Below are 27,863 nucleotides of genomic sequence, written 5' to 3' on the forward strand. Positions count from 1 at the left end.
TACATGCTAGAGAAGCACCCCACCAGCTCAGCTACGCCCCAACCCCACAGTGTCTTTAAAATTAGTTGCACTGTGTTTTTACATGATTTCCCTAATTTTTTGGTTGTTTGTTTGGTTGATTGGTTTTGGTTTTTTGTTTTGTTTTGGTTTTGGTTTTTAGACAGTTCTCTGTGTAGCCTTGGCTGTCCTAGACTTACTTTGTAGACCAGGCTGGCCTTGAACTCACAGCAATCCACCTGCCTGGGCCTCCCAAGTGCCACTACCATGCTGCAATCTATTTAATTTGTAACATAGGGCATCAGTCTTTTGAAATAGCTTATTACGCAATACTGAGAGACACATTCCTTAATGTCTCCTCCACACACTGCTCAGATCTTTGAGAATTAGCAATAACTATACAACGGTGGTACAGCTTTCCAAAATCCTATTATCACTTGAAAGCTTAACTTTGGCATCGAAAACAGTGTCTGTTATTTCTGTTCAAAGTGATAGCCTCACTTCACTTTAAAAAAAAAAAAAGAAAAAGAAAGAAAGAAAGAAAGGTGTTTGTGAGGAGGGGAAAGGGGAGAAGCTCAGCGGCTCTGTCGGGGGAGGAGGAGACAGATGAGCGACAGTCATGGGAAAATGACCAAGAGTCACTTATAGCCATATGAAATTATCATGAAGAAAAAAAAAAAACTTGCCACACTGAGCATGGTGGTGGCACACGCGTTTAATACTAGCACTTTGGGAGGCAGAGGCAGGCAGATGTCTGTGAGTTCGAGGCCAGCCTGGTCTACAAAGTGAGTCCAGAACAGCCAGGGCTACACAGAGAGACACTGTCTCAAAACAACTTGCCAAATACTGATTTTTAACTGTAATCCAGCCATGTTAGCCATCATGTGAAAATGGTGTTGCATTTAAAAAGGGGCTTGTAGGCCTGGAGAGCTGGACTGGATGTTAAAAGCACAATTGTCTATAACTCCAGTTCTAGGGGAGTCTGACAACCCACCTATAAAATAAATTTAAATTTAAAAAAATTTTAAAAAGCACATATTGCTCTTACTGAGGACTGAAGTTTGGTTTCCACTGTCCACATCAAGTGTCTCACAACCACCTGAACTGCAGGTCTGTGGGATCTGACTCCTGGACTCTTCAGGCACCTGCAGTCACAAGTGCGCGCGCACACACACACACACACACACACACACACACACACACTACACATACACGTAACTAAAATGTAAAACTAGCTGGGTGGTGGTGGTTCATGCCTTTAATGCCAGCAATGGGAGGCAAAGGCAGGGGATCTCTTGAGTTTGAGGCCAGCATGGTCTACAGAGTGAGTTCTAGGACAGACAGGGCTACACAGAGAAAACTTATTGCGGAAACCAAAAAAAAAAAAAAAAGTCATGAGCAAGGACAGGTATGTGGGAGGGTTTGGAGGGTGGAAAGGGAAGGAGAATATTTCAAAAATAAAAGAAAAATGCAAACAATTTAAAAACTAAATCTTTACGGGTTGAAGAGTTGGCTTAGCAAGCAGTTGAGGGCACATGCTGCTCAGTGGAAGCTTTAGGACAGTTCCCAGCATCCACCGCGTGGTTCAGCCCCACCCGTAACTCCAGTTCCAAGGATCTGCTGGCCTCTTCTCACCTGTACAGGAACCAGTCATGTGTGGGGCATATGTGTACATACGGGCAGGCAAAGTGTGCATGCACGTAAAATAAGTATAAAAGAAATACGACTTCAAATGGTTTGTTCAGTTTAATCACGTATTCTTCTTGAGATGGCACTTGACTTCTCTGTGCAGCGAAAGCTCTCGGGTTGGGGCGGGGGTGGGAGGCGGGGACGGGGGTGGGGGGCGGGGGCGGGGTGGGGCTGTGCGGGCACGTACACTTCCTATCTTTTTCATTTCATCACCTAGAACACTGTGTGCACTCACCCCACCCCCATCCCCATGAGCATCTGGGCCAGAATATCATGGGTGCCGGCACCTCAGCTACTAATATAGTTTGTATTCTTTAAAAGTTTTTAACACTTTTTAAGTTCATTATGAGGTAATGTCTCTCACTGGGTAGCTTTGGCTGGCCGAGATGGTAGACCAGGCTGGCTTAAAACCCCCAGAGATCTGAGAGCTTCTGCCTCCCAAGTGCTGAGATTAAAAACATGCGCCATACCAAGCCCAGCCACATTTATTTATCTTCTTGAGGTGCTTGTGTGACAGAGCAAGAGTGCGGTGGTCAGAGGACAGCGTTCCGGAGTTTGTCCTTCCATTCCACCATGTGAGTTCCAGTGTTTTTGTTTGGGCCGTCGATCCTGGCTGCAAGCCTCTCTGCTAGTTGAGCCACTGTGCTGGCCCCAGTTTTGAAGTCTTGCCATGACCCCTACTGGAGCGCCAGCAGGCTCCCCGTTACTGCTTTGGCCCCGTGAGTAAAATTTCACCACAATGATAATGGCTTTTTTAAACTCCCTGAAGGAACACAGCCAGTCTAACCTTGACAGCTACTGACACAGCTGCTGTGAGGTGCAAAATGAGGGAGAAACTCTGGCCTCTGCCTGATGCTGCTGTGTCTAAGATCTGCAAAGCTTTCACACCAGATGCAAACCGGCGGACTTGTTTACCAGTGGTGTGTGTGTGTGTGTGTGTGTGTGTGTGTGTGTGTGTGTGTGTGTGTACACCCAGGCATATGTACAGACATGCTTGTGCTATGGTGCACATGTGGACGTCGGAAGACAACTCTGTGGAGTTGGTTTGTAAGACTTCCTGTGGGGAGAGTCTTTTCCTGGAAGCCCCTAATGAGCGACAGTAGCCGAGATTGATGCAAACGCCAAGAGGCTTTTATTGATCCGTTGCGTTGGGGTCTGCCTACCTTTGGGAAGGAGGAGACCCTGAGCAGTGAAGGCAAAGGTTTTTTTTGTTTTGTTTTGTTTTGTTTTTTTTATACCCTTTACAGAAACAGACTTCAGCAACAGTGATTAGTGCAAACTTGATTGGCTAACAGGATGACCTTTAAGCAGATTGGGTGGGTGACTAGGGCTAAGCAAGGGACCAGACCGCAGGAGGGAATTTTTCGTTTGTTTTGGTCATTGTGACCTATAGCTCTGATTGGTTGGTCCTGGGTGCGAGCTCCGAGGAACAGGTTGTTAGCTGTATGTTTGTGGCTTTCCCTGGGAACGGTGGAAACTTCCAGCTTGTTCCCAAGCTGGCCTATGCAGGAGGTCAGGGAGAACAGCCTTAGCAAGGCTCATTTCTTCAGTTTCCCGCCTTCTACCTTCTGTGGGATCTAAACAAATTCAAGTTGTTTGTTCCTCCAGCACTGTTTTGTTTATTGTTTGTTTATTTCACAGCCTAGTATAAAATCCAGGGTCAGGTGGTGGCGCACACCTTTAATCCCAGCACTCAGGAGGCAGAGGCAGGCAGAGCTCTGTGAGTTCTAGGCCAGCCTGGTCTACAGAGTGAGTTCCAGGACAGCCAAGGCTACACAGAAAAACCCTGTCTTGGGAAAAAAAAAAAAATACCACCAACAAAAAAGCCGGGTGAAACTCCGCTTCCATTTACCCTCAGTGAAATGAAGTATTTGGTGTGGGAGTTTCTCTAAAACCTCAGCAAGGCACTGCACTCAGGAGGATGTGGTGGGGGCCTTGAAGTCCTGTGGGCGGACCACTCCTGGGATCTGCACGGCTGTGCATTAGGCCCCAGACTGAACAAATCCAAACCCCAGCACTGTCGTGCACACAAACCTACTCTATCTGGGACCAAGATGTAAGCAGCGCAGCAGGGATGGCAGATAGGGTCGTGGCGGACAAGTGGGAGCCACTGCGAGGTTTCGGTGTTCTCCTGTGGCCTCTCACCGCCATGCTGCTTGCCTGTCTCTGTCTACAGCTTCTTCGCATCTTGTCCCCACTTATGTAAAAGAACACCGTCCCTGAGCTGTAAGACCACGGTGCGCATGCGTGACGATGCATAATGCAGTCATGTGTTTTGAGATGTGATCTTTTTCAGGAGTATCAGGCTCCCAGGAGTGGGGAAGAGCCTTTGGTTCTTTTGTTAATGATTTTCACCCTTTACTCTCATGGACCCATATATTCTCTTGGGCCCCCAGGTCTCCTCTGTGGTGTGCTTCCTGTTGTCTCCTGCAGCTTCCTTTATCACTGGACAGTTGGTCAGTGTGGACGGGGGCCAGTCTCTGTATTCTCACTCCTTCCACATACCAGGTAAGCAGCCAGGAAGGGAACAGCCACGAGGCCTTTACCTACACATCTCTGTTTCTTAAGTCACCACTTCAGACGTGGCTTTCTCTTATAGGACTTCAAAAAGTACAAAATGTTTATATTTATGGTAGAATTTTAAAGAAAATGTTCCCAGCCACAGAAAATATCTAAATCTCTAAGTATAAAGAAGGACAGAAAAGATGCAAAAAGGTTTAAAGATTTAATTCCTCTTTTCCCTGTAGGAAGTGGTTTGCACAAATGGAAGAGTCACATCTGTCAGGTGGGGGGACAGTGGGGGGGACAGTCCAATTCTACCTTGTCCTCTCTTTGGAATACACATATTATATATATATATATATATACACATATATATACATATATATGTATATATATATGTATGAAAAGTTTCTGTAGTCAATCATTTTTTAGTCATAAAAGCATTATTTATTTTATTTTATTGGGACAGAATCTTACTGTGTAGCCCAGGCAGACCTCAGCCTCTCGAGTGCTAGAATTGCAGATCTGTGCAACAATGCTTGGCTTGAAAACTGTACTTTTGTAAATTCAACAGCATTGCACACGGCTAGATGTATGTGTGTTGTGTCTCTTCTGGAGTTGGAAGGATCGTATAAAATCAGATAGTGCAGGCCAGGTGTCGTGGGACTCAGCTTTAACCCCAGAACTCAGAAGGCAGAGGTAAGCAGATCCCTGGGAGCTCCCAGGCCAGTCAGGACTATAGAGAGAGACCCTGTCACAAAAACAAACAAGCAAAACCAAATAGTCCAATATTCGTGTTTTACAAATGACAAAACAAAACCACAAAAAAATAATAACCACAGGCTTGAGAGGCGGCTCCGTGGTTACAGGCGCTGCTGCTCTTTTAGAGGACCCAGGTTCAATTCTCAGCGCCTTCACTGTGGCTGGCAACCATCTTTAAAGATGGAGGAGCTGAGCCAGGCGTGGTAGCGCACGCCTTTAACCCCAGCATTTGGGAAGCAGAGGCAGACAGATCTCTGTGAGCTCAAGGCCAACATGGTCTACAAAGCGAGTCCAGGACAGACAGCCAAGGCTATACAGAGAAACCCTGCCTCAAAAAACCAAAACCAAAAAAAAAAAAAAGATGGAGGAGCTGACACCCTCCTCTGGCCTCTACAGGCACCAGACACACATAGACATACATGTAAGCATTCACATATACACATAAAACATAATAAACATTTTTAGAAGCACAGAAATGTCCAAGGATATTGCTTGGTTAATGGACTCCTTTCCCAACGTATGTAAACCTGGCCTGATTCCCAGCATCCCATAAAACCAGAGATGGTGGTGCATGCCTGTAAGCCCAGAACTCAGGTGGTAGAGGCAGGACGATCAAAAGTTCATGGTCATCCTCAGCTCCATGCCAAGTCTAAGGCCAGCTTGGGCTACGTAGTGTTGATTGTAGTTCAAATAAATAAATAAGAATGCTAAGAATATAATACAGAAAATATAAATACAAACATATCTGATCGCCTTCCAAAGATACTTACTAATGGCTATTAGCAAATCAATGTCTGGTTGATAAGACTGCCACCTGTCTGTTTCCCGTCTCCTGGATTTCTAATGTGGTTATGGTAATATCCCTAATGCTATGAGCGTCTGATTGGGATTTATTTTGCTTTGGTGTTTGGAGACAGGGTCTCGCTACATCTGCCTGCCTCCACCTCCCAAGTGTTGGAGTTAAGAACATTTGCTCTTAAGAGCATATCTGACTTCTCTTTCCCATTTTTAAAGAAAAACATTGCAAGCCTCTAGCAAGCCATGGTGACTCGACTCTACTGTGTTCACTATTAAATACCACACAGGCAGTTTTGTCTTTGTACCTGAGGTCTTAACAGTCATAGTATTGGGGGCGTCGTTGGCGCATGCCTTTGATCCCAGCATTCCGGAAGCAGGGGCAGTTGGATCTCTCTGTATGTGAGGCTGGCCAGGTCTACATAGTGAGTTCCAGGACAGCCAGTAGAGAGACACTGCCTAAAAACAACAAAACAAAAACAAACCAAAGACTGTATTTCCAAGGGATGCTGAGGATTGAGTTAGGTCACACGTGGTGTCAAGTGCAGTGTGTCCCAGGCTTGTCACCATTCACCTTCAGTCAAGGGTGTCCATATCTAGCTGAAGTTCTTCCCGGGGAGGGAAAGCCTTCATTTCATGACTCACTCAGCTCTGAGTCTATGGTATGTTCATCGGCTCACAGAGATGTCCACCAGGAGCCGGTAACCCAGCGCAGGGAGCGGGAGGCCTGACGGTTACTCCCTCCCTTTACGCACAGGAAGACTGAATCCAGAAGGCTAGTGAGTGGAAGGCCTGGTGTTCAAATCTAAGGATGTTTTTTGCAAAACTGCCTGTCTTAAAGGTATCTTTTTCCTAGCCTCAGTGAATTGAGAAACAAACAAACAAACAAACAAATAAACAAAAAACAGGAGGCTTGGGTGGAAACTAGGACAAAAGGCTTAAGAGATTTTCACATGACGTAGACTTTTCCACTTACTAAACAGATCATGACAACTGGCCTGTGGGAGTTGGGGACCTTTCTGTTGTCAGGAAGATGAAGGAATCCTTTAAGAAGAAAGCCAAGCTCTGAGCCAAGGAAACACCCGCCTATCTTGTCTCTGTGTGCCTTAGCGTCTTGGGGATGTTTTGTACTTCACAAGAGCTTACCGTTTCTGTGGGAAAAAAAAAAATTCGTTTTAACATAAATAGTTTTATCTATGCAAAAGCTATTCCCAAAATTAATGTATCTTCATGTTCAAACCAGTTATCTTTTTAACCTTTTAAAGATTTCTTCTTTAGCCGGGCAGTGGTGACGCACGCCTTTAATCCCAGCACTCAGGAGGCAGAGGCAGAGGCAGGCGGATCACTATGAGTTCAAGGCCAGCTGGATCTTTAAAAAAAAAAAATCTTTATTATTTTAAACTCTGTATATTTGTGTGTGTATGAGGCAGTAGGGTGTTGGTGAGGCCAAGAATTCTGGGGGCACTGCTTGACAAAGTTCCAGTGCCCCAACAACCAGGTGTCCTTAAGGCCTGCCTGACAGAGTTCCAGTGCCTGGACGCCTCAGATTGACCCTTTACTGAGGAAATTCCTGTTAGAGGCTTCTCTGCAAAGGCTAGAATTGGAAATTAGTAAAAGCTAATGCTAATAAAAACTAATAAAGTTATTGGTGATTCCCTGGGAAAATACAACTATGCAAAAAATTGAGTCTTTTATAGAATTTATTCAGATTCATTGTTAGATTATTAATAATCATTTACGAAAGTGGTAAATGATTTAGAGGATTTTAGAAGAATTAATAAGAGAAAAATTTAGAGAAACCTTGAAAGCTGACAAACTAATTAAAATCACTAGGCCTTTATGCTCAGTTCGAAAACTAGGAACTAGTTTAGAAGAGATTTTGATCATGCCATTATCAACAGACCTTGGTACCTGCTTAAAAGCAAGAGAAAACAGTTTGAAAACTCTAATGTTCCTTCACAGGATTATAGTAAAGATAGACATTGTATTGAAGTAAAAGTTCATGATGATGTTAAAGGAAGACATTGGAGATAGTCCCAACGTTCTAATAGTCTTCTATTCTTTACAAAATTACAGTAAAGATAGAAATTGTATTGATACAGGAGTTCAAGAAAGAAGTCACAGAGACAGGCATGTTGGCTGAGTGAACTGTCTTACCTTCTGAGTAAATGTGACAGGCCAGGACTTTCCTGATGTTCTGGAAAGACAAAGAGACAGCCTCCTCTGAGTAAAAAGGCTGCATAATATTTTTAAATGATAGTTTTATTTTAAATATTAAAAAGAGAAAAGAAAGGATCAACTAAGGGTCAGGAAGACAAGTTTAGGGTACAAGGGTCAGGAAGACAAGTTTAGGGTACCAGGTGGAGGGATTGATCTTTGATCTATTAACGATATGCCAACTTAAAACAAAATTAAATAGAGTCACTTTGCTAAACATCTTTTGTAACAGCAAGACTTTACGATACCAATCATAAGGAAAAAAGTTTTAAATTAAAAGAAAGCTGATTTTATCCTAAAGTTAATTTTTAATTCTCCGGAAATTTGCTGTTTGCTCGCTTTGTTCCCCTTGTTTCCTATACACGTATGTAACCAAAAAAGATTTCAAGCTGTGTAACCAATAATTAAAGTCTTTAAGGAAATGATTTTGTGTATAAATAACATTTACAAGAGACACAAGTAGCCAGGCCTAGTGTCACACGCCTTTAATTCCAGCACTTGGGAGGCAGAGGCAGGTGGATCGCTGTGAGTTCGAGGCCAGCCTGGTCTACAAAGTGAGTCTAGGACAGCCAAGGCTACACAGAGAAACCCTGTCTCGAAAAACGAGAGAGAGAGGGGGGTGGAGGAGAGTTGTCAGAGCAGGTAAAGCCACTAAGGCTTCCTCTCTGTCCCTGTCTCTCGTCAAAAGAAATTGAGTGGTGTCCTGAGTCTGATTCGTCTTCCCTTGTCTCTCTTACATTCATCCTTCTTCCGGACCCAACCCTCATCCGGAGCTGGAGTCCAGCAGGGTGCGTGCACATGAGTGCAGTGCTCAAGGAGGCCAGAGGCATCAGATCCCCTGTGAGCAGGTATTTTAGACACTGGTGAGCCCCTGACCTGAATTCACTCAGACCCTCCAGAAGAGCAGTCAGTGCACTTAGCCGCCGAGCCATCTCTCCAGCCTTCCAACTTGTGACTTTTTTTCTTTAAGAATAGAGATGAACAAACGTAAAGGTGTACCCTTATTTCTAAGAGAGATTTGAAAAGCTGTAAACCATTAAGGATCACAAGAGTGTGGTGGCACACATGTAATCCCAGAATTTAGGTCCTCCTCAGCTACACAAGGATATCATGGACTCTTAAAAGCTTTTACCATCTTACTGTAAAATAAAAACAAAACACTGAAATTGCGGCATGTTTATGATGAACACGACCGGAGTGGAGTAGTTTGTAGTTCGTTTGGCTCAGGAATCAAAGTCATGTAAGACTGAAACCACTGCCTGTGGCAAGTGCGGCACGGGACACAGTCTGTACTTCCACATCAGGCGGCGTTCCTGTATCTTCTTGGTGGAGGAGTGGGTCCCAGGTGGGAAACCATTTTGCATGGGATGGGGTAAGCCATCCCATGAATGTGACTTTCTGTTAGCACCCCGATGGGCAGTGCTACTGCTGCCTGCAGAGGGGGAAGGCCGACCCTCGCCTATTGGGATGCCGTGGACTCCACACTGTAACTTCAACAAGAGGACTTCAGTACGAAGAATTACTGAGTATGACAGAGGATTCCTTGCAGAGGATTGTCTAGAATTAAAGAAACCTTGAAAAAATCTGAGACGAACATGTGGAGAGCACAGCAGGCTCTACAGGAAGGGTTGAGATGAAGCCCTCCCCTCCCCCGCCACTCACACACCCAGATCTAATAGGGTGGTCACCAGTGTGGCTCCATGCAAGCAAGGCAGAGAAGTAATTGTGTTGTACTGCTTAGAGAACTTTCTAGAAACCCATTTTAGGGTGCTAAGGACAACTGAGTGTGTAGGATGTCTCACCAGAGCCCTCTGCTGCACAGCGCCCTGGGGAGCTTCAAGGCAAGCATGGAAGTCACTTGCCTCGCAGCATTGGGAAGCCAAACCCACTTCTTCTGACAGCAGCGGTTGTCAACCTGTGGGTGAGGAAATGTGTTCTATGACAGTTGCGAGCAACTTTTGAGAACCACTGCCCCATAGGGTCTCCATTCTCTCCTTTTGGCAATGCCCAGGGCCACCTGGCTAAGGTAAAACCACGTGAAGTGGCCAGGACTGGCAGACAATAGTCTGCTAACTGTTCTGGGCGAGAAGCTTAACTGCTATTCTGCTGCACAGCCTACATGAAGTGCCGGGTCAACCCCCAACCCCTCATAAACTAGACGGAACGGTGCATGCCTGTCACCCCAGTGTTCGGGGGGTGAAAGCTGGGGGCTCAGAAGTTCAAAGTCATCTTCCATTACATAGTGACTTCCACTTTGTATAGCCACACCTCCACCAGCCTTGCCTAAGTGGGAACCATGCTCCCGGGCTCGGTTTCACTCCCCTCTGTCGTTGTGACCGTTGCTCCAGTTATAGGATGTGCCTGACTGTGTTACAGGCTGTTCTTCCATGATGTCTTGGAGTGGGCGAGTAACAATTCATGTGTGATATAAAAATAACACTTTGTGCCCGTTCCTCTTTGTTACCTTAGCCTCCTGTCAGCTGTTGTTGGCCACTTTTTAGGAGTCTGTGTCCACTCTACTCCCTGGCCCCCCCACCCCCACCCCAGGCTGTTCTGTGTCCTATATAAATACCAGTTGCACTTGTAGATCAAACATAAGAAAGGCTTTTTGACCAGCTCTGACTGAGGCCCTCGGGAAGTTTTGACAGCTGAGATGGAGAGAAGCAAGGAGGGTGGGTTGGGAAGGAAGAATCTCAAGAAGGGTAGAGCAAGCTAATGGAAAGGCCTACAGCCACGCTTTGCAGAGAGTTCAATTCCCAGCAACCACATGGTGGTTTACAACCATCTATAATGAGATATGGTGCCCTCTTCTGACACTCAGACGTACATGCAGGCAAAACACTACATAATTTTTTTTAAGGTGATAGATACTAAAACAGCGTGGCTGGTGTCAGGAATGGCAAGAAGCAACAGGGAATGTAGCGGGGGAGGATCCTAAGGTTTAACAGCAGGGCTGACATCAACATCAACATGTTCTCAATAGCCGGAGATCTGAGGAATGGATTTCCACACCTACCATATGGTTCCATCCTAGGCCATAAAAACATACCATTGGAGGGCTCCTTTAAGAGCAGTCAAGATCTGGAGAGATGACTCAGAGGTTAAGAGCACTGACTGCTCTTCCAAAAGTCCTGAGTTCAATTCCCAGTAACCACATTGTGGCTGACAACCACCTATAATGAGATCTGGTGCCCTCTTCTGGCCTGGAGGTGCATATGCAGGCAAAGTACTGTATATATAATAAATTTTTAAAAAAAAAAAATTTTTTTTTAAAGAGCCTGTCAAGTGAGGCCTAGGCGTGGTAGCGCATGCTTTTAATCCCAGCAATCAGGAAACAGATCGCTGAGTTCGAGGCCAGCCTGGTCTACAAAATGAGTCCAGGACAGTCAAAGCTACACAGAAAAACCCTATCTCAAAACACCAAAAATAAAAGCATAGCTTGGTGGCACAAGATTTTAATCCCAAAAACCAAGCACACAAAAAGAACCTGTCAAACGGTTAGGTGTGGAGTATCACAGTCTTTTTAGATAGCTCCAAAGCTTGGCTTCCAATTTTAGATTCTTTCAATATTATTTCTACACTCTTCTCTGACCAGGTTTAGGTGAACCACTGACCAGAAATACAGCCAACTGTTTGTTCATTAACTACTTAACACAGAAAGATGACAATGAACCTTTTCTTTAACCGCCATTATTCCCCGGAGGGGTGCACCGGTCCTGGAGGTGCTGCAATACCAGGTCGATGCGTGGAGTGGACGGAGCAAGCTCCTGTTCCAACTCCTAGATACAAAAATACATTTAATATATTGTCCTCGGATAGAGGACATATCAGATATTAAACTGATAAGAACAGATACTACACTTGATCTTAGCCAAAAGGCCGAGAAGCGATACCAAGCAACCAACGCGCACCCTGGCCCTGCGCACGCGACTCACACTAACATCGCGGTCGCCGCTCGGGACCCTCGCTCCCGGCCTTCCCCGCGCTTCCTTCCGCTTCCCGCCCGCGTCCACGGCCCGGACTCTCATTCCTTCTCTACCACCCACAGGTTCGGCTACAAATTCCACGACGCGGGCTCTCCCGGCGTTCCGCGCACGCATGCTGAGTCTAATTTGCATAACCCGCCCCCTTCGTTGGGGCGTGGCAGCCGGGCAGCCTCCGCAAGGCGCCCGTGCCGGCTCCCATGCACTTCCGGCTTCCGGGCCACTGAGAATGAAAGTCGGAGTGGCCGGTGCGCTAGGGCGGGAGACTGGGGGTGGTGACCTACTTCTCTAGTTTCTGTTGACCAGAGGACAAACATCACTCACAGGTGAAGAGACTGGTTTTGAGTTGGGTGGCTGCTGGGAGCAGTAAGAACGAGACGGGTGGCCGCCGAGGGATTCGTGGCTGGGCTTCTGCGCTGCTCTCCCCACTCCCTCACCTGGTCACTGACCGAACCGCGTGGAATGTCCCCGCCTTCCTCAGGCTGTTTCTGCACCAGCAGCCACAAGCTGGACCAGTGGCCTTCCTGTGCCTGTCGTGACTCCCGGGCCCGCCGTCCTTGGGCAATTGTTTTTTATTCCTTTATTCCAGGTTGTAGTCTTTGAGGGCTAGCGTATCACTGGGAGTTCTGTATGCCTGCCCTTGTTCAGTGCACAGCATACAGTAGATGTTCAGCCGATGGTTGTGGGTTGACTAAACCACGTGTTTGATGCGCACAAGCCCAGAATCCGAACATCTGGAAGGCCCTGGCCTGACTGAGGGAGCAAGGAGTAATCTGTGGCAAGGGGTGCCAGAACAGCAAAGAACAGTGGATAATGGGGTGTCCTGGGGAGTGTTTTGAGGTCAAGACTGAAAGGCAACAGTAAGTTTCTATACCTTTTCCCTTTCCTTGAATAATTTCTTATTCTTTTCTTTTTTGACAAGCCTGGGCTTCTCTATGTAGACCAGGCTGGCTTCGAACTCGACAGTGATCCGCCTGCCTCTGCCTCCTGAGTGCTGGGATTACAGGCATGAGCCACCACATTTTGCTCACTAAAGTTTTATATTGTTATGGGTTTTGTTTTTTGTTTTTGTTTTTGAAGACAGGGTTTCTCTGTGTAATAGTCCTGGCTGTGCTGGAACTCTCTATGTGGACCAGGCTGGCCTTGAACTCACAGAGATACACCTGCCTCTGCTGGGATTAAAGGTGCGCGACACCATGCCCGGCTTTCATTTATTCTTAAAAGTCTGAAAGGTGCTGGAGAGATGGCTCAGTGGCTAAGAGTTCTAACTGCTTTTGAAAAGAACAAGTTGGATTCCCAGCCCTCACATCCGGTGGCTCTTAACGGCCAGCAGTTCCAGCTGGGGGGGGGGGGGGTTCTACAGACATCAGCACATGCGTGCACACACCCAGAAACACAGGTACACATAACCTTGTGTGTAGCAGCAAAGTCATTCATCAGTGAAATGGAAGCCTTCTGGAAGCCCAAAGATAGGCTCTGTGGATGAACTTTCCTTAGCTCTCAGAACAGCAGAATCCATCACTGGTGGGAGCAGATACAAGGAACTCATCTTAAGTACCACCATTTTGACTTCAGACTCCATTTTACCTGTTGGCCAACTCCCTCTCCAAGCAATAGTTATTCAAAACATAATGCCTGTTCTTAACAACAGGAAGAACAAGTGAATTTGATTGGTTAGGCAAAATCTTAACACTCTATGTCAGCTGACAACAATGGAGCATTTGGGAAAGTCCTTAATCCCCGAGTTCGGCTTGTTGAAAATTCTAACTAATTTGGCCCAGGTGCTTGCAGTTTCTATGCTTATACACCCTACTTCTGCCCTTCTCTGGGCTGCCGGAAGAAACAAGGCTCCTGAGCCCTTGTCTGGAGGCCCTGGTGGATCGGTGGCTGCTTAGGTGGTGGGAATGACAGATTTTGTTTCACAAGCCCACTGGTGTTTCTTCTCTTCCTCATGACGCACAAGAGACATAGTGTAACGATCCCAGATAGAAGATTGAAGCTGTTGTAGTCCCACTGCAGAGCAGAAAGCTAGATCGCTGCATGACCAAGGACAGTAAGTAGGAACAGCCGGGAATTCCCGGTGGCCAGGGCTCTGTCCACTCTGCAGCCCTGGGTGTCGGGTATGTGTTATCCAGCAGTCCTCTGAGGCAAAATTTAAGATGTTGATTACTAAAATCTTTCATTTGATGAAAACATATTTTAGTAAGGATAAAATAGATGTAGAATTTTCTGGGTTTTGGTTTTCAAGACAGGGTTGCTCTGTGTAGCCCTGGCTTTGTAGACCAGGCTGGCCTTGAACTCACAGCAATGCACCTGCCTCAGCCTCTGGAGTGCTGGGATTAAAGGCGTGCGCCACCATGCCCAGCTAGATGTAGAATTTTGAATGTGATAGCTAATGTAAAATATTTGTAATTTAAATTGGTTAAATAATAAAGTGATGTTTTGGACTTCTTTAATTCAAAAAAACACTAAACTTAATCCAGGTATGACAGTATATACCTGTAATGTTGAAATAAGTATTAATAATTAATGCTGATTCATATGGTTATTAAAACAGCGGTTATTATTTAACTCACTATTGTATAAATAAATGACACAGAAACCTGTTACATTTTTAATATGCCTCTACACTGGAACTGGTCAGAAATGGACCCCCTAAGGCATCTCTTCTAATCCTAGCCAAAATCCCATAAACACTTGTACACCTGCCCCTTGGGGCTGCTTCTCTCCATCAGGCCAGTCCTCAGAGCCAGATCCTCCCAGCCACTTGCTTCCCGTTCACAGCAACCCATGGCGACTGCTGCTTTCTTCTCCCTCCTCTCCTGTCCCTGTCCATTTCCTCTCTCTGCAACCCCTCCAAAGCCCACAAAAGGGGGGTGCTGGAGAGATGGCTCAGAGGTTAAGAGCACCGGCTGCTCTTCCAGAGGTCCTGAGTTCAATTCCCAGCAACCACATGGTGACTTAGAACCATCTATACTGTGATCTGATGCCCTCTTCTGGCCTGCAGGTGTACGTGCAGAGAGCACTGTATACATACATAATAAATAAATCTTTTTAAAAATATTTTTTAGGCCAGGCGTGGTGGCGCACGCCTTTAATCCCAGCACTCAGGAGGCAGAGGCAGGCGGATCGCTATGAGTTCGAGGCCAGCTTGGTCTACAAAGTGAGTCCAGGATGGCCAAGGCTACACAGAGAAACCCTGTCTCGAAAAACCAAAAAGAAAAAAAAAAAAAAATATATATATATATATATATTTTGATGGGCCGTGGTGGTGAACGCCTTTAATCCCAGCAGAGGTTGGAAGGCAGAGGCAGGCAGATCATTGTGAGTTTGAGGCCAGCCTGGTCTACAGAGTGAGTTCCAAGATAGCCAAACTGTCTCTAAAAAGAAACCAAAAAATTAATTAAAAATAATCCTTAGCTACAGTTATATTAATGGGATGGTGGTGGTACACCCATTTAATCTCAGGACATGGGAGGCAGAGGCAGGTGGATCCCTGTGAGTTCAAGGCCAGCCTGGTCTACAGAGTCTCGGACAGCCGGCATAGGACACATAGGAAAAGTGTTGTGGCAGGAAGGCTGTAACAGTGCAGTTTATTATTCGGGCACAATGAAAGCGGGAAGGCTGCTGGACACAACAGTAGAGTTAAAACTATGACAATAGACATAAACATGGGAGAGATGGGGCTGAAACAAAGGAGGATTCACAAGGAGAGGGGCTTCCAGGCACAGGTGAGGGGTTTGTTCTTGTTTTTTGTTTTTGTTTGGGTTTTTTTGATTTTTAAATTTAATTTTATGTGTATATGCGTGTTGCTTGCATATATGTCTGTGCACATATCTCATCAGATAGATGCTGGGGAAAAGCCTTTCACAAAATCCAACAACCCTTCATGATAAAAGTCTTAGAGAGATCAGGGATACAAGGGACAGACCTAAACATAATAAAGGCAATATACAGCAAGCCATAGCCAACATCAAATTTAATCCCAGCCTTCAATCCCAGCACTCACCTGGGCATGGTGGCGCACGCCTTTAATCCCAGTACTCGGGAGGCAAATCGCTGTGAGTTCGAAGCCAGCCTGGTCTACAAAGTGAGTCTAGGACAGCCAAGGCTACATAGAGAAACCCTGTCTTGAAAACAAAAACAAACAAACAAAAAAGAAATGCTCAACATCCTTGGAAATGCAAATCAAAGCAATTTCTGAGATTCTATCTTACACCTGTCAGAATGGCCAAGATCAAAACCACAAGTAACAACAGCTCTGGCTGGCGAGGTTGTGGAGCAGGGAGAGCTGCTGATGGCAGTGCAAACTGTACAGCCATTTTGGAAGTCAGCATGGTGGTTCCTCAGAAAACTGCAAATCAATCTACTTCAAAACCTAGCTATACTATCCGTGAGCATATATATACCCAAAGGACGCTCCATCTTATTACGAGGACACTTGCTCAACTATGTTCATAGCAGCTTTATTCCTAACAGCCAGAAACTGGAAACAGCCTAGATGCCCCTCAACCAAATGCAGCTGTTTTAAAAAACAACAAAAACATCATGGAATTTTCAGGTGAATGGACGGAACTAAGGGGAAAAAAATCCTGAGTGAGGTAACCCAGACCCAAAAGGCAGGCATAGTATGTATTCACTTATAAGTGGATATTAAGCTGTAAAAACAATCATGTTACATACGGTCCACAGACCCAGAGAGGCTAAGTAGTAAGGAGGGCTGGAGGATGTCCCGCGGGGGTGGGGGGGATAGAATAAATTTCAGGGTGTACTGGGGGCAGGTAGGGTTGGGATCAGGAGGGATCAAGTAGGGTGGAGGGAGAAAATAATAGGAGAAATGGATGAAAGTAAATGATATTGGGTGGAGGGGGACAAGTGGAAACAGTGCAAAAGAAACTACGAAATCTACAAGAGTAACCCTAGCAAAAACTCCTAGTAGTGAGGGGCTCGGAGCATGATCCAGCCATCTTACGTAGCCAGGTAAGGCCTCAAGTGGAGGGACTGGGACACCAACCCAGCCACAAAACCTTCAACCTAAAGTTTGTCATGCCTGCAAGGGTGTTCTGGGACTAGCGCCTAGCAGAACAGTCATCAAAGAGACTAAGACTCTAATCAGGAGTCTATAACCGGAAGCAACATATGACAGAGACGGAGAATGGGTCAGTGCAAAAGCAACATCCAAAGGAGAGGTGACTCTGAACAACAAATTTGTAAGGCTTATATACTCTTGCAAAGGCCAACTTCAGCAACAGTACTATAATTGGCTAATGCATATTGGGTGAGAATAAGAGTGTATTGCGATTTTCCACCTTGGCAGGTGTTTGGGGCCCACAAGGCAAGTTTTTTTTGATGGTTCAGGTTCCTGGTAGGGTGGGGTAGCTGTAATGTCCCGAGGCAATGGAATTTCACAGAGTTTGGTTTTTCAATTGGAAGTTAATTGTATCTAATTGCTCCAGTGGAGCTTCTGGAAACTGCTAGCAGGTCTAGTTTCTGGCAGTGCGTGGTCATTCCCAGAACGCAGGAAGAAGTGAAGTCACCTGGAGAACGGGTTCTTACAGAACATTCACGGACCATGGCATTAATTGCAGAATACACATCACATATAGAATATGGCACTAATCTTGCCCCTGCAAGACCAGAGAGATCTCACCCAGCAACTAATAGGAGCAGACGCAGAGTCCCACAGGTAAACATTAGAGGGCGCTCCACCAGGCTGACCTCAGGGAGTCCTGCGGAAGAGGGGGGGCAAGAAGGTTAGGAGGAACCAGAAAGGTCAAGGCAGTTGGCAGAGATCTGGGAGCTTGTATAGGTCTGACCTAGGTCGTCTGAATATGTTATGGTTGAGCAGCTTAGTGTTCTTGTAGGAATCCTAACAGTGAGAGGGGGGCTGTCCCCGACAAGGTTGTCTCGTCCAGCCTTGCTATGATAGCCTTGGGAGGCCCGCTCTTTGCTGAGGGGAGACACAATGAGGGTGCAGCTGGGTAGGAGGAGAGGTGTGAAGAGGGAGACAGGGGAAGAGAAGGGAGGAGAAACTGTGGTAGGGTCATAATATATAAGAAAATAATGAATGTTGTTTTTGTTTTCCTTGTCGAGTTTCTCTGTGTAGCTTTGGCTGTCCTGAACTCTCTCTGTAGACCAGGATGGCCTCGAACACACAAAGATCCACCTGTCTCTGGCTCGCAAGGGCCATGATATAAAAACTGTTTTATGCGTATGACTGCATCGGCTCCCCTGGGACTGCTGGGAACGTAACCTCAGATCAATTTCTCAAGCTTCTAAAGACGTGCGAACAATAACTAAAGCCTATTTGTAAACATCCCATGGGAAAACCTCGTTATGAAAGACAATGCTCTTACTTTTAACCACCACTGTTCCCCGGAGGGGTGCACCGGTCCTGGAGATACTGCAATACCAGGTCGATGCGTGGAGTGGACGGAGCAAGCTCCTGTTCCAACTCCTAGCTACAAAAATACATTTAATATATTGTCCTCGGATAGAGGACGTATCAGATATTAAACTGATAAGAACAGATACTACACTTGATCTTAGCCAAAAGGCCGAGAAGCGATACCAGGCGACCAACGCGCACCCTGGCCCTGCGCACGCGACTCACACTAACATCGCGGTCGCCGCTCGGGACTCTCGCTCCCGGCCTTCCCCGCGCTTCCTTCCGCTTCCCGCCCGCGTCCATGTCCGGGACTCTCATTCCTTCTCTACCACCCACAGGTTCGGCTACAAATTCCACGACCCGGGCTCTCCCGGCGTTCTGCGCGCGCATGCTGAGTCTAATTTGCATGTCCCGCCCCCTGTAGAGGGGCGTGATGCTAACTGGCCAAGCCTTCTCCCTGGTGTTTGAGCTGACTCACAGACGCCTCCCCTTTGCCAAACACCAGAAATAGAGCGTCCCGAAGGGGGCGGGTCCACAGACGGATGCACCGGAGAAAACAGCGGGTCTACTGTTCTTAGTTTGGGTTTAAGGACCATTTTCCCCAATTGAGAGGCTGACTCCGAGTGGGCGGTCTAGGGATTCTGGCATCCGAGCTATTTTCTCTGTTAAGAGTTTCCACAATGTTGACAAGACAAACTTATTTAGATAAAAACCATAATAAATGTTGATCCAACGAAGTATCTTATGTGTGACGTCTTTGAACTTTTTTCCTTTTTTTTTTTTTTTTTTTTTGAGGCAGGGTTTCCCTGTGTAGTCTTGGCTGTCCCTGACTCGCCTTGTAGAACAGGCTGGCCTCAAACTCACAGTGATCCTCCTGCCTCTGCCTCCCGTGTGCTGGGATTAAAAGCATGCGCCACCACGCCTGGCCAGTCTTTTAAAAGACGATTTATAAAAGACGATTTTCAGGCTAAAAAATGTCAATGCCAGTAGGTGACAGGATGGCGAATCACAAAGGATTCAAAACCAATCCTGGTGGGCGTTTACCCAGAACTCATACTGAGGAGATGCAGGCTCTGGCCTGGGTCTGGGTCTTCTTGTGTGATAGAGAGAGTAATAACGAAGGAGCCGGGCGTAGTGGCGACGCCTGTAATCCCAGCACTCAGGAGGCAGAGGCTGGCACACCTCTGAGACTTCGAGGCCAGCCTGGTCTACAAAGCAAGCCAGGGCTACACACAGAAACCTGTCTCAAAAAAAAAAAGAAAGAAAGAAAGAAAGAAAGAAAAAAAAAAAAGAAAGAATTTTTTTTTCTATATGTGTGGAGGGGGGAAAAAAGTCCTTGTGCATACAGATAAGCACTGGAGAAGCCTGGAAACGTTAAACAAACAAACAAAAAGGATTTCACCTGTCCTCCTCCTAGAATGCTGAAAAATGATGTAGTTTAAAACCTGGTGATAAAAACAAAAAACAAAAAACTTGGTGATGTGTGGGCTGGAGAGATGGCTCAGAGGTTAAGAGCACTGACTGCTCTTCCAGAGGTCCTGAGTTCAATTCCCAGAAACCACATGGTGGCTCACAACCATCTATAATGAGATCTGATGCCCTCTTCTGGCCTGCAGGTATACATGCAGATAGAGTAGTCATATATATATATAATAAAACCTGGTGATACCTTGCTATCTGTTGATAGCAAGCTTCTCCTGTATCCCCCAGAATTTATGTTCCACTTATCCCAGACTATTCTCCCTAAATGTTAGAGGAATGTTAATTCAGAACAAGGCTGTTCTGGCAGGAAATCACACCCAAAGACTTTCTAGGTCTATGTGATCCAGCTGGAAAGAGATCACATCCAAAGATCTAGGAGCAGGGTGTGTGGTGCACTCCTGTAATCCCAGCACATGGGAGGCAGAGGCAGGCAGATTTCTGTGAGTTCAAGGCTAGCCTGGCCCACAAAGCAAATTCAGGATAGCCAAGGCTACACAGAAAACCCTTTCTCAGGATAAACCAAATCAAAACAAAACAGAAACCTAAAATCTTCTAGGTCTGTGTGATCCAGCTGGAATACAAATGTGCCTTAATCCAGGAGACAGAGGCCAGCAGATCTGAGTTCAAGGCCAGCCTGGTATAAAGCAAATATAAGGTAAAGAAAAGCTGAGGTCCAGGTGTGGTGGCACAAGCCTTTAATCCCAAACGCAGGTAAAGTTAGTTTGTAGAAGGAGGTACACGTTTGAAAGGGATGTCTGAGTAGCAGAAAAGGAGACGAATCAGAAAGATTTGACAGAATAGGATCCGCCCAACTCTCAGGAGAAGAGAGTGGAAAGGGAAGCTACTTAAGAGGCAGTTTTACAGAGTGAGGAGGCACACTGACTGGATGGTGGTGACGCTCGCCTTTCATGCCAGCACTTGGCAGGCAGAGGCAGGTGGATCGCTATGAGTTCGAGGCCAGCCTGGTCTACAAAGTGAGTCCAGGACAGCCAAGGCCACACAGAGAAACTCTGTCACGAAAAAACAAAACAAAAACCAAAACAAAAACCAAAAGAACCAAGAAACAGAAAGAGGAGGCAGTTTTACCAGGACAGTCATAGAGAGATGGGTTGCCGAGAGAAAACTCAGGTGAAGATGGAAAGAGCCAGAAAATGAGAAGAAGCCAGAAGGTTAGAGCAGATTGCTGAGTTAGTTTGAAGCCAAGCAGAGCAATTCCAGGCTGAGAAAAGCCAGATTAAGTCAGTCAGCTGGAGAGGAGGAGTTTGAGCCAGAACAGCTGAGTTGAACCAGCCAGCCCAGAGCTCAGGAAGAACAAGTAAGGGTGAGCTTATTAAGCAGTAAGTCTCAGAGGCTGAAAACACTGCAGGCCTAGGTTAGGTTGTGTGGAGGCCAGAGGCTTCCAGGACTAGGCCTAGGTTAGCAGGAGGAGGCAGTGAGGCTCCCAGACAACGACTGAGCCAGGAGCACCTTATGCCATAAAACCTAACCGTATGGAATGTCAGTTGTGCTTTACAACAGCCTAAGGGACTTCTATGTTATCCTAGGGGCAGACCAATCTTGAGTCCCATAGATACTACGTTTACCTCAGTCAGTCTCCCTAGACCCTAAATCTTGGGCACTATCTCTGAATCAACAGTACCCATCTTTGTTTTGTTTTGTTTGTTTTTCAAGACAGGGTTTCTCTGTGTAGCCTTGGCTGTCCTGGACTCACTTTGTAGACCAGGCTGGCCTCAAACTCACAACCATCCACCAGCCTCTGCCTCCCGAGTCTGGGATTAAAGGCATGGCCGCACCCCCCCCCCTTTTTTTTTTTTTTTGCAGTGCCCATTTTAAAGATAGCAGCTAGATGTACATTATAAGAAATTTCTTTGGTTTTGTTGTTGTTTTGTTTTTCCCAGAGGGGGTTTCTCTGTGTAGCCTTGGCTGTCCTGAACTCTCTGTAAATTAGGCCGGCCTGAAACTCACAGTGATCCACCTGCCTCTGCCTCCTGAGTGCTGAGATTAAAGGCTTGGGCCACCAGGCCTGGCAAGGAATTTCAATGTAAACATTAATTAAATTTGTTGTACACTTAAGAGTGAGTTAACTGTTCTCAGAAAACTTTCCCCCCAAATGGTGCTGTCCTTAAATATGGCCAAAATAAACCAGCTGGTGTCAGACTCTGGAAGTTTGAACCAGTGACAGCAGCTAGGCTGAACTAAACCGAGTTTCATTCTTCCCTAACCTAGATCTTTTCCCTGCTGGGTATAACAGGTCGTTTTCCCTAGAGGATACCCAACACACACACACACACACACACACACACACACACACACACACTGTGTGCATTTCCTCGGAGGGTGACTGGTTTGCCATCTTTGCATTCCAAAAGATACTGGGATGACCTTCACAGGTGTGAGGAGGAGGAGGAACACAGACCCAAGTCATGCACGGCCAAATTAATTAATGCAAGCACAGAAGCAGAAAGAAAAGCAAAATAGGTTGGTCAAAAAGACCTCTTATGAAATAAAGACATGGTTGCAAGGTGGTCATAAAAGAACTTTTTGCTGGGCCTGTTAGCACACGGCTTTAATCCTAGCACTCGGGAGGCAGAAACAGGTGGATGTCTGTGAGTTTGAGGCCAGCCTGGTCTACAAAGCGAGACCAGGACAGCCAAGGCTACACACAGAGAAACCCTATCTGGAAAAAACAAACAAAACAAAACAAAACAATGAAAAGAAAAAAAGCAAAGCAAAGAAAAGAATCTTTTTAGACAAAGGCATACTGGTTGCCATTTTCTGGAACATGGAGAACAGAACTATTTGTAGTTAAGGTTACAGGTAGACCTTAGCCCAATCCTTGAGAAACAAATTTACTCTTTTAGAGACAGGGTTTCCCTGTGTAGCCTTGGCTTTCCTGGACTCATTCTGTAGACTAGGCTGGCCTCGAACATCCACCTGCCTCTGCCTCCCTGAGAGCTGGCATTAAAGCGTGCGCCACCACTGCCTGGCAAGAAACAAATTGAATGATAAACAGAAATGAACCTAGTTTGTTTTACTATAATATTGGCTTTCAAGGCTGACAGAGGCAGACTGGTTTATCAATAAAGTGTTAATAAACATTTGGTAAAAATGAATACTTCAGGAAGTCACAGTTATCTGTGTAAGGATCTGTTAAAGCATGCATGTTTGGGGGTGGAGAGGTGGCCCAGCAGTTAAGAGCACTGATTGCTCTTCCAGAGGACACAGGTTCAAGTCCCAGTCACAACTGTCTGTAACTCCAGTTCCATGGTATCAACTCCCTCACACAGACACCAATGCACATGGGGGGGAGGGGGGAGAGAGAATTATGCATGTTTGCACACCAGAAGGTGGCATTGGGTCCCATGGCACTACAGTTATAGATGGTTGTGAGCGGCCGTGTGGATACTGGGTGCTGTACTCAGGACCTGTGAAAGAGCATCTAGTGCTCTTAACCACTGAGCCATTTCTCTGGCCCGTCTGTTAAAGTGTGTATACTTAAAAAAAAAAACAAAAACAAACAAACAAACAACAACAGCATGGTTGCCAGTATGTCTTACAGAGTTCTTAGGGATTTGGGGGCCCTAACAGGGTCACAGAGTGGCAATTCCTTGTGGGGTCAGCTCTTTCTGTCAGATGGCAGCATCTCTTTGGACACACACAGAGTCACTAGTAAGCGCACAGGAGCTTCAGGGGCTGATTTTGCTGGCACAGGAGAGTTTCCATAGAGGACTGCTGACTAAGCAGTGCAGTCAAACATGAGAAAGAGTGCAGAAGACCTGGGCTGCCTTTTGCCTTCCTAGGACCACGCCTCTTGTGCTTATAGCTGGTTTCCCTTAGGGAACCATCCCTCTCCTGCTCACAGTCTAAAGTTTCACTTTTCCTGTCTCCCAGGTCCTCTTCAACTGAGCACTGTACGGATTTGCGCCTCCTATGAAGCCTGACTCCCTGCATCTACACACAGACCTTAGTTCTGTTGTGGGCCAACAAGGCTCAAGCCCAGGCCTATCTGTTGGATGGCTGGAAAGAAGCTGTTCTCTGAGCTAAGCTGCAGAAAAAGATGTCAAGATGGGGCTCCTGGAGGCATGATAGTGGCGCCCACTCGGCCCAGGATGAAAGCAGATTGGATTGTAAGTGTGCATGTGCACACCTGCGCGTATTCCTTGGTCCGAATCAACAGTAACCAGGGCCATAGTACATTCCAGCATCAGGACTTTGCAGCTGGAGGAGGGAATACCTGTTTGGAAACACAAAAGATCTGGAAGTAAAAGACAGGAAGATGAGCCCGGCCTCCTTGCCCAATCTCTGCACTGCATGTATTTGCTTGACGTGGGGTTTTTCAAGAGTGCATCTCAGAAAAAAAACAAAAACAAAAACAAACAAACCAAAAAAAAAAAAAACCCAAAAACCATGCATCTCTACTGGTCATGGTTTTTAATATCTATTTCAATCTCAGTGCTAGGAGTGATACCTTACTACGAGGGGCATGTGTCCTGCTCTGTCCCAGAGCCCTGTTTCCTCTTAGTAAAGTTCCCTACAGTCTACCTTGCTTCTTGCCTTGAAAATGAATTAACAGGGCTGGAGAGATGGCTCAGTGGTCAAGAGCACTGGCTGCTCTCCCACAGGCCCTGAGTTCACTTCCCAGCAACCATGCTGTGCCCTCTTCGGGCCTGCAGGTGCACATACAGACAGCTCACAGACATACAATAAATATTTTTCAAGAGATGAATAACAGAAACAGGCACATATGCATTCACACACACAAAGCAACATTTTTAAATGCCATTGGCTTCCTCCCTCAGCCTCACTATTCATCTCAGATACAATCAACAATAGTGGTGACTTTTTATTTTAATGAACCGGAGGCTGTTAATGTTTAGCACATTTGTGAAACCAGAGAAAAAGCCGTAACAGAAAGAAGTGACCAACAAAATCAGACGAGTATAGGTCTGGTACTACTTCCCATAATTTTTCTGTGCAAAGGGTAATAGTAATTAATAGTCGGCTAATGATTTAGCTTGAAAAGGGAGCAGCAAAAAGAGCAACTACACGCAATTAAAGGAAATTCGGCATACTAACCTGTCTTTCTCTTAAATTGGAGTATTACAAAGCTTACAGGCACCGATTAAATAAGGTTTCAGGCACTCGGGAGGCAGAAGGGATCGCTGTGAGCCAGGACAGCCTACACAGAAAGAAAAAAAGTTATAAACGAATAGATAAGAAGTCATGGCCAGACGGAGGAAGCACAAGCCTTTAATAGATGGATCACTGTGAAAGTGAGTCCAAGATACCCAAGGCTAACAGAGAGCCTGTCTTGAAAACGCAAAAAACCAAAACGAAGTACACAAAAAAGAAGAAAACTGAAAAGCCAGTGATTGTGGCCTAATTTAACCCAGCTCTCGATCTTGGCATAAAATCACTAGAAGTGAATGAGACAGAAAGTAGAAGCACAAAAGACAAACAACTCTAACTTTTAACCACCATTATTCCCCGGAGGGGTGCACCGGTCCTGGAGATACTGCAATACCAGGTCGATGCGTGGAGTGGACGGAGCAAGCTCCTGTTCCAACTCCTAGCTACAAAAATACATTTAATATATTGTCCTCGGATAGAGGACGTATCAGATATTAAACTGATAAGAACAGATACTACACTTGATATTAGCCAAAAGGCCGAGAAGCGATACCAGGCGACCAACGCGCACCCTGGCCCTGCGCACGCGACTCACACTAACATCGCGGTCGCCGCTCGGGACTCTCGCTCCCGGCCTTCCCCGCGTTTCCTTCCGCTTCCCGCCCGCGTCCACGGCCCGGACTCTCATTCCTTCTCTACCACCCACAGGTTTAGCTACAAATTCCACGACGCGGGCTCTCCAGCGCACACGCGGATTTATTTGCATGCCCCGCCCATCACGAGGGGGCGTGGTGAACGCCTACTGAGCAGCCTCCACCTGGGTCCCTCCCGCGCCGCTCGAAGTTTTCTTTAGGGGCTCTCCTCCTTTGGCCTCCAAGGAGATGGAGGGAGGGTGAGGGGTTGGGTTGGGAGTGGGAATAATCCTGAGGACATGTAGTGGCGGGAGGTGGCAGAGGGGGCGTACCTGCTGTTCCTAGTTTGCGTGGGCTGGCAGAAGAGCTTCCCTTGTCCGTGGAGTGGCTGTTTCCGAGTCCGGCCTGCAGCTCGGGGAGCCGGTGGGGAGTCTGGCTGAGGCGGAGGGATTCTGGCCCACAGGGCACTGCGTCTGCGCGTTTTCCCTAAGCTCTGGAACTTCGAGACTGACTTCGTGCCCACCCTCCAAATCTGGTCACTTGGCTACCGAACCGCGTGGGTGTCCCCACCTTCCCTCTGATCCTGCGTGGGGTCTACCCAAATTACTAGTGGTCCATCGTATTTTACCTTGTCTGGCCTGTGGCAATGGGGATACAGCATATAGCATCGTCTAGTAGTTTCGAACACCTCCTCTACCCAAGATGCTGGGAAAATGGCTGAGTGGTTAAAAACAGGTAACTGACCGGATTTGATTACTGTTGTCCATATGGTGGTACCTCACAAAACTCAGTTCCAGGAGATCCAACACCCTTCTTTGGCATCTATGGACAACAGGCTCACGTGTGGTATGCATGCAGCCAAAACATCCATACGCATAAAATGAATCTTTTAAAAAAGGTCTTGGCCTCACTACATTTCAGAATTCATGGATGAGTCAGATGAAGCAGGGTTGAAGTTTAAGATTTTAAAACAGATTTTTAAGCACAGGAGTTAATAGGCACACAGGAAAAGGACAGTGCACACACAAGTGTGAGTGTGGATCTCTCAAGATAGTTTGCTGTGTCTTAGCAGTAGCATTGTATATATGTTTGTGTGTGTGTGTCCTGAATGTATATTGTTTTAAGAAATTTGTAAGAATTTCCCCACATTCAGAGCGGTTCCTGGGTGGCTTGGATAGGATGACAATCTATAAGATGAAAACAAGGGTCAAAAAAGGTTGCCCAAGGGGTTAAGATATGCCTTTCACTGTGAGGTGTGTGTGTGTGTGTGTGTGTGTGTGTGTGTGTGTGTGTGTGTGCGATTTACCTTTTCTTTACATCTGGGTAATTGCTACTTTAATGTTTATATGTGTGATACCAATAATATAGGACTAGTGTCTCCATATAGGCCAGGGTCATTGGAAATTGTGTTGACTCTGCTTGAATTACTGACAACTAGCAAAACAAACACACAAACGAAAACAACAACAGGACACCAGGAAGAAAACCTCCGTGTCCTTCCCAAGTCCCCTTAGTTCCCCGTAATTGAGTGTTGGGGATTGAACCTGGGATCTCTGGGACAGCATCCTGTGCACTTAACCATTTCAGCAGTCTAAAGCTTCTTTGACAAGTTCAAAACAGTTTTAAGACTAAGAAAAGTTTCAGCCGGATATGTTCATGGAAGACCATAATGGGAGCCGAGCGTGGTGGCGCATGCCTTTAATCCCAGCACTCGGGAGGCACAGGCAGGTGGATTGCTGTGCGTTCAAGGCCAGCTTGGTCTTACAAAGCGGGTCCAGGACAGCCAAGGCTACACAGAGAAACCCTGTCTCAAAGGAAAAAAAGAAAAAAGAAAAAAAGAAAAGCCCTAGAAATTAGGAAGGAGGATGAGTCAGATATAAGTGAGCTTAGCCTTCCTTAACAGCCAGTACAGAACTCATCTGAGATGTCATTAAAGCTACTTCATAATGGCTTATGTGCTCACAGATGCATTATGCCTATGCACAAACAATTATTTTTTTCAAATAGCTTTCAGCTGGGCGGTGGTGGCACATGCCTTTAATCCCAGCACTCGGGAGGCAGAGGCAGGCGGATCTCTGTGAGTTCGAAGCCAGCCTGGCCCGCAGAGCCAGTTCCAGGACAGCCAGAGCTATTACACAGAGAAATCCTGTGTCGAAAAACAAAAACAAAACCATTAAAAAACAAAAAAAAGCTTTCAAAAGACTTAGCAAGAACTAGAGTTGTCGACACCACTGTTCTCATCTATGGATAAATATATATAAGTTTATTCACTTAACCCCGCCTCCT

At 46.2% G+C, this 27,863-nt stretch overlaps 2 protein-coding genes across 21 annotated transcripts in view; one reads left to right on the forward strand and one right to left on the reverse strand.

The window, feature by feature from the left end:
• PECR (peroxisomal trans-2-enoyl-CoA reductase) overlaps positions 1–8,384 on the forward strand; it is a 26,284-nt gene extending 17,900 nt beyond the window's left edge. Inside the window, exons 7-8 of the mRNA XM_084779491.1 lie at positions 4,083–4,194; positions 6,729–8,384. Coding sequence (XP_084635617.1) covers positions 4,083–4,194; positions 6,729–6,814 — 198 coding nt within the window. The 3' untranslated portion in view covers positions 6,815–8,384. The remainder of the gene's footprint in view (positions 1–4,082; positions 4,195–6,728) is intronic.
• LOC311596235 (uncharacterized protein) lies at positions 6,762–27,863 on the reverse strand (the record flags this gene model as incomplete). Of its 20 annotated transcripts, XR_014778780.1 has the most annotated exons (5): positions 8,944–9,519; positions 9,765–9,877; positions 15,955–16,075; positions 17,596–17,674; positions 18,302–18,545. XR_014778780.1 is itself a non-coding variant. In XM_084779498.1 (3 exons), the coding sequence occupies 3 exons, from the start codon at positions 18,739–18,741 to the stop codon at positions 9,422–9,424; spliced, it is 327 nt and encodes a 108-aa protein (XP_084635624.1). In that variant the 3' UTR covers positions 8,944–9,421. The 20 variants fall into 20 exon arrangements, 3 of the variants coding, with proteins under 3 accessions (XP_084635624.1, XP_084635623.1, XP_084635625.1); XR_014778770.1 differs by lacking the exons at positions 8,944–9,519; positions 15,955–16,075; positions 17,596–17,674; positions 18,302–18,545 and adding exons at positions 6,762–6,896; positions 24,892–24,994; positions 25,541–25,804; XR_014778775.1 differs by lacking the exons at positions 15,955–16,075; positions 17,596–17,674; positions 18,302–18,545 and adding exons at positions 24,892–24,994; positions 25,910–27,863.

The sequence above is a fragment of the Acomys minous genome, assembly GCF_964271855.1.
Source record: "Acomys minous genome assembly, chromosome: 4".
NCBI classification, from domain to species: domain Eukaryota; kingdom Metazoa; phylum Chordata; class Mammalia; order Rodentia; family Muridae; genus Acomys; species Acomys minous.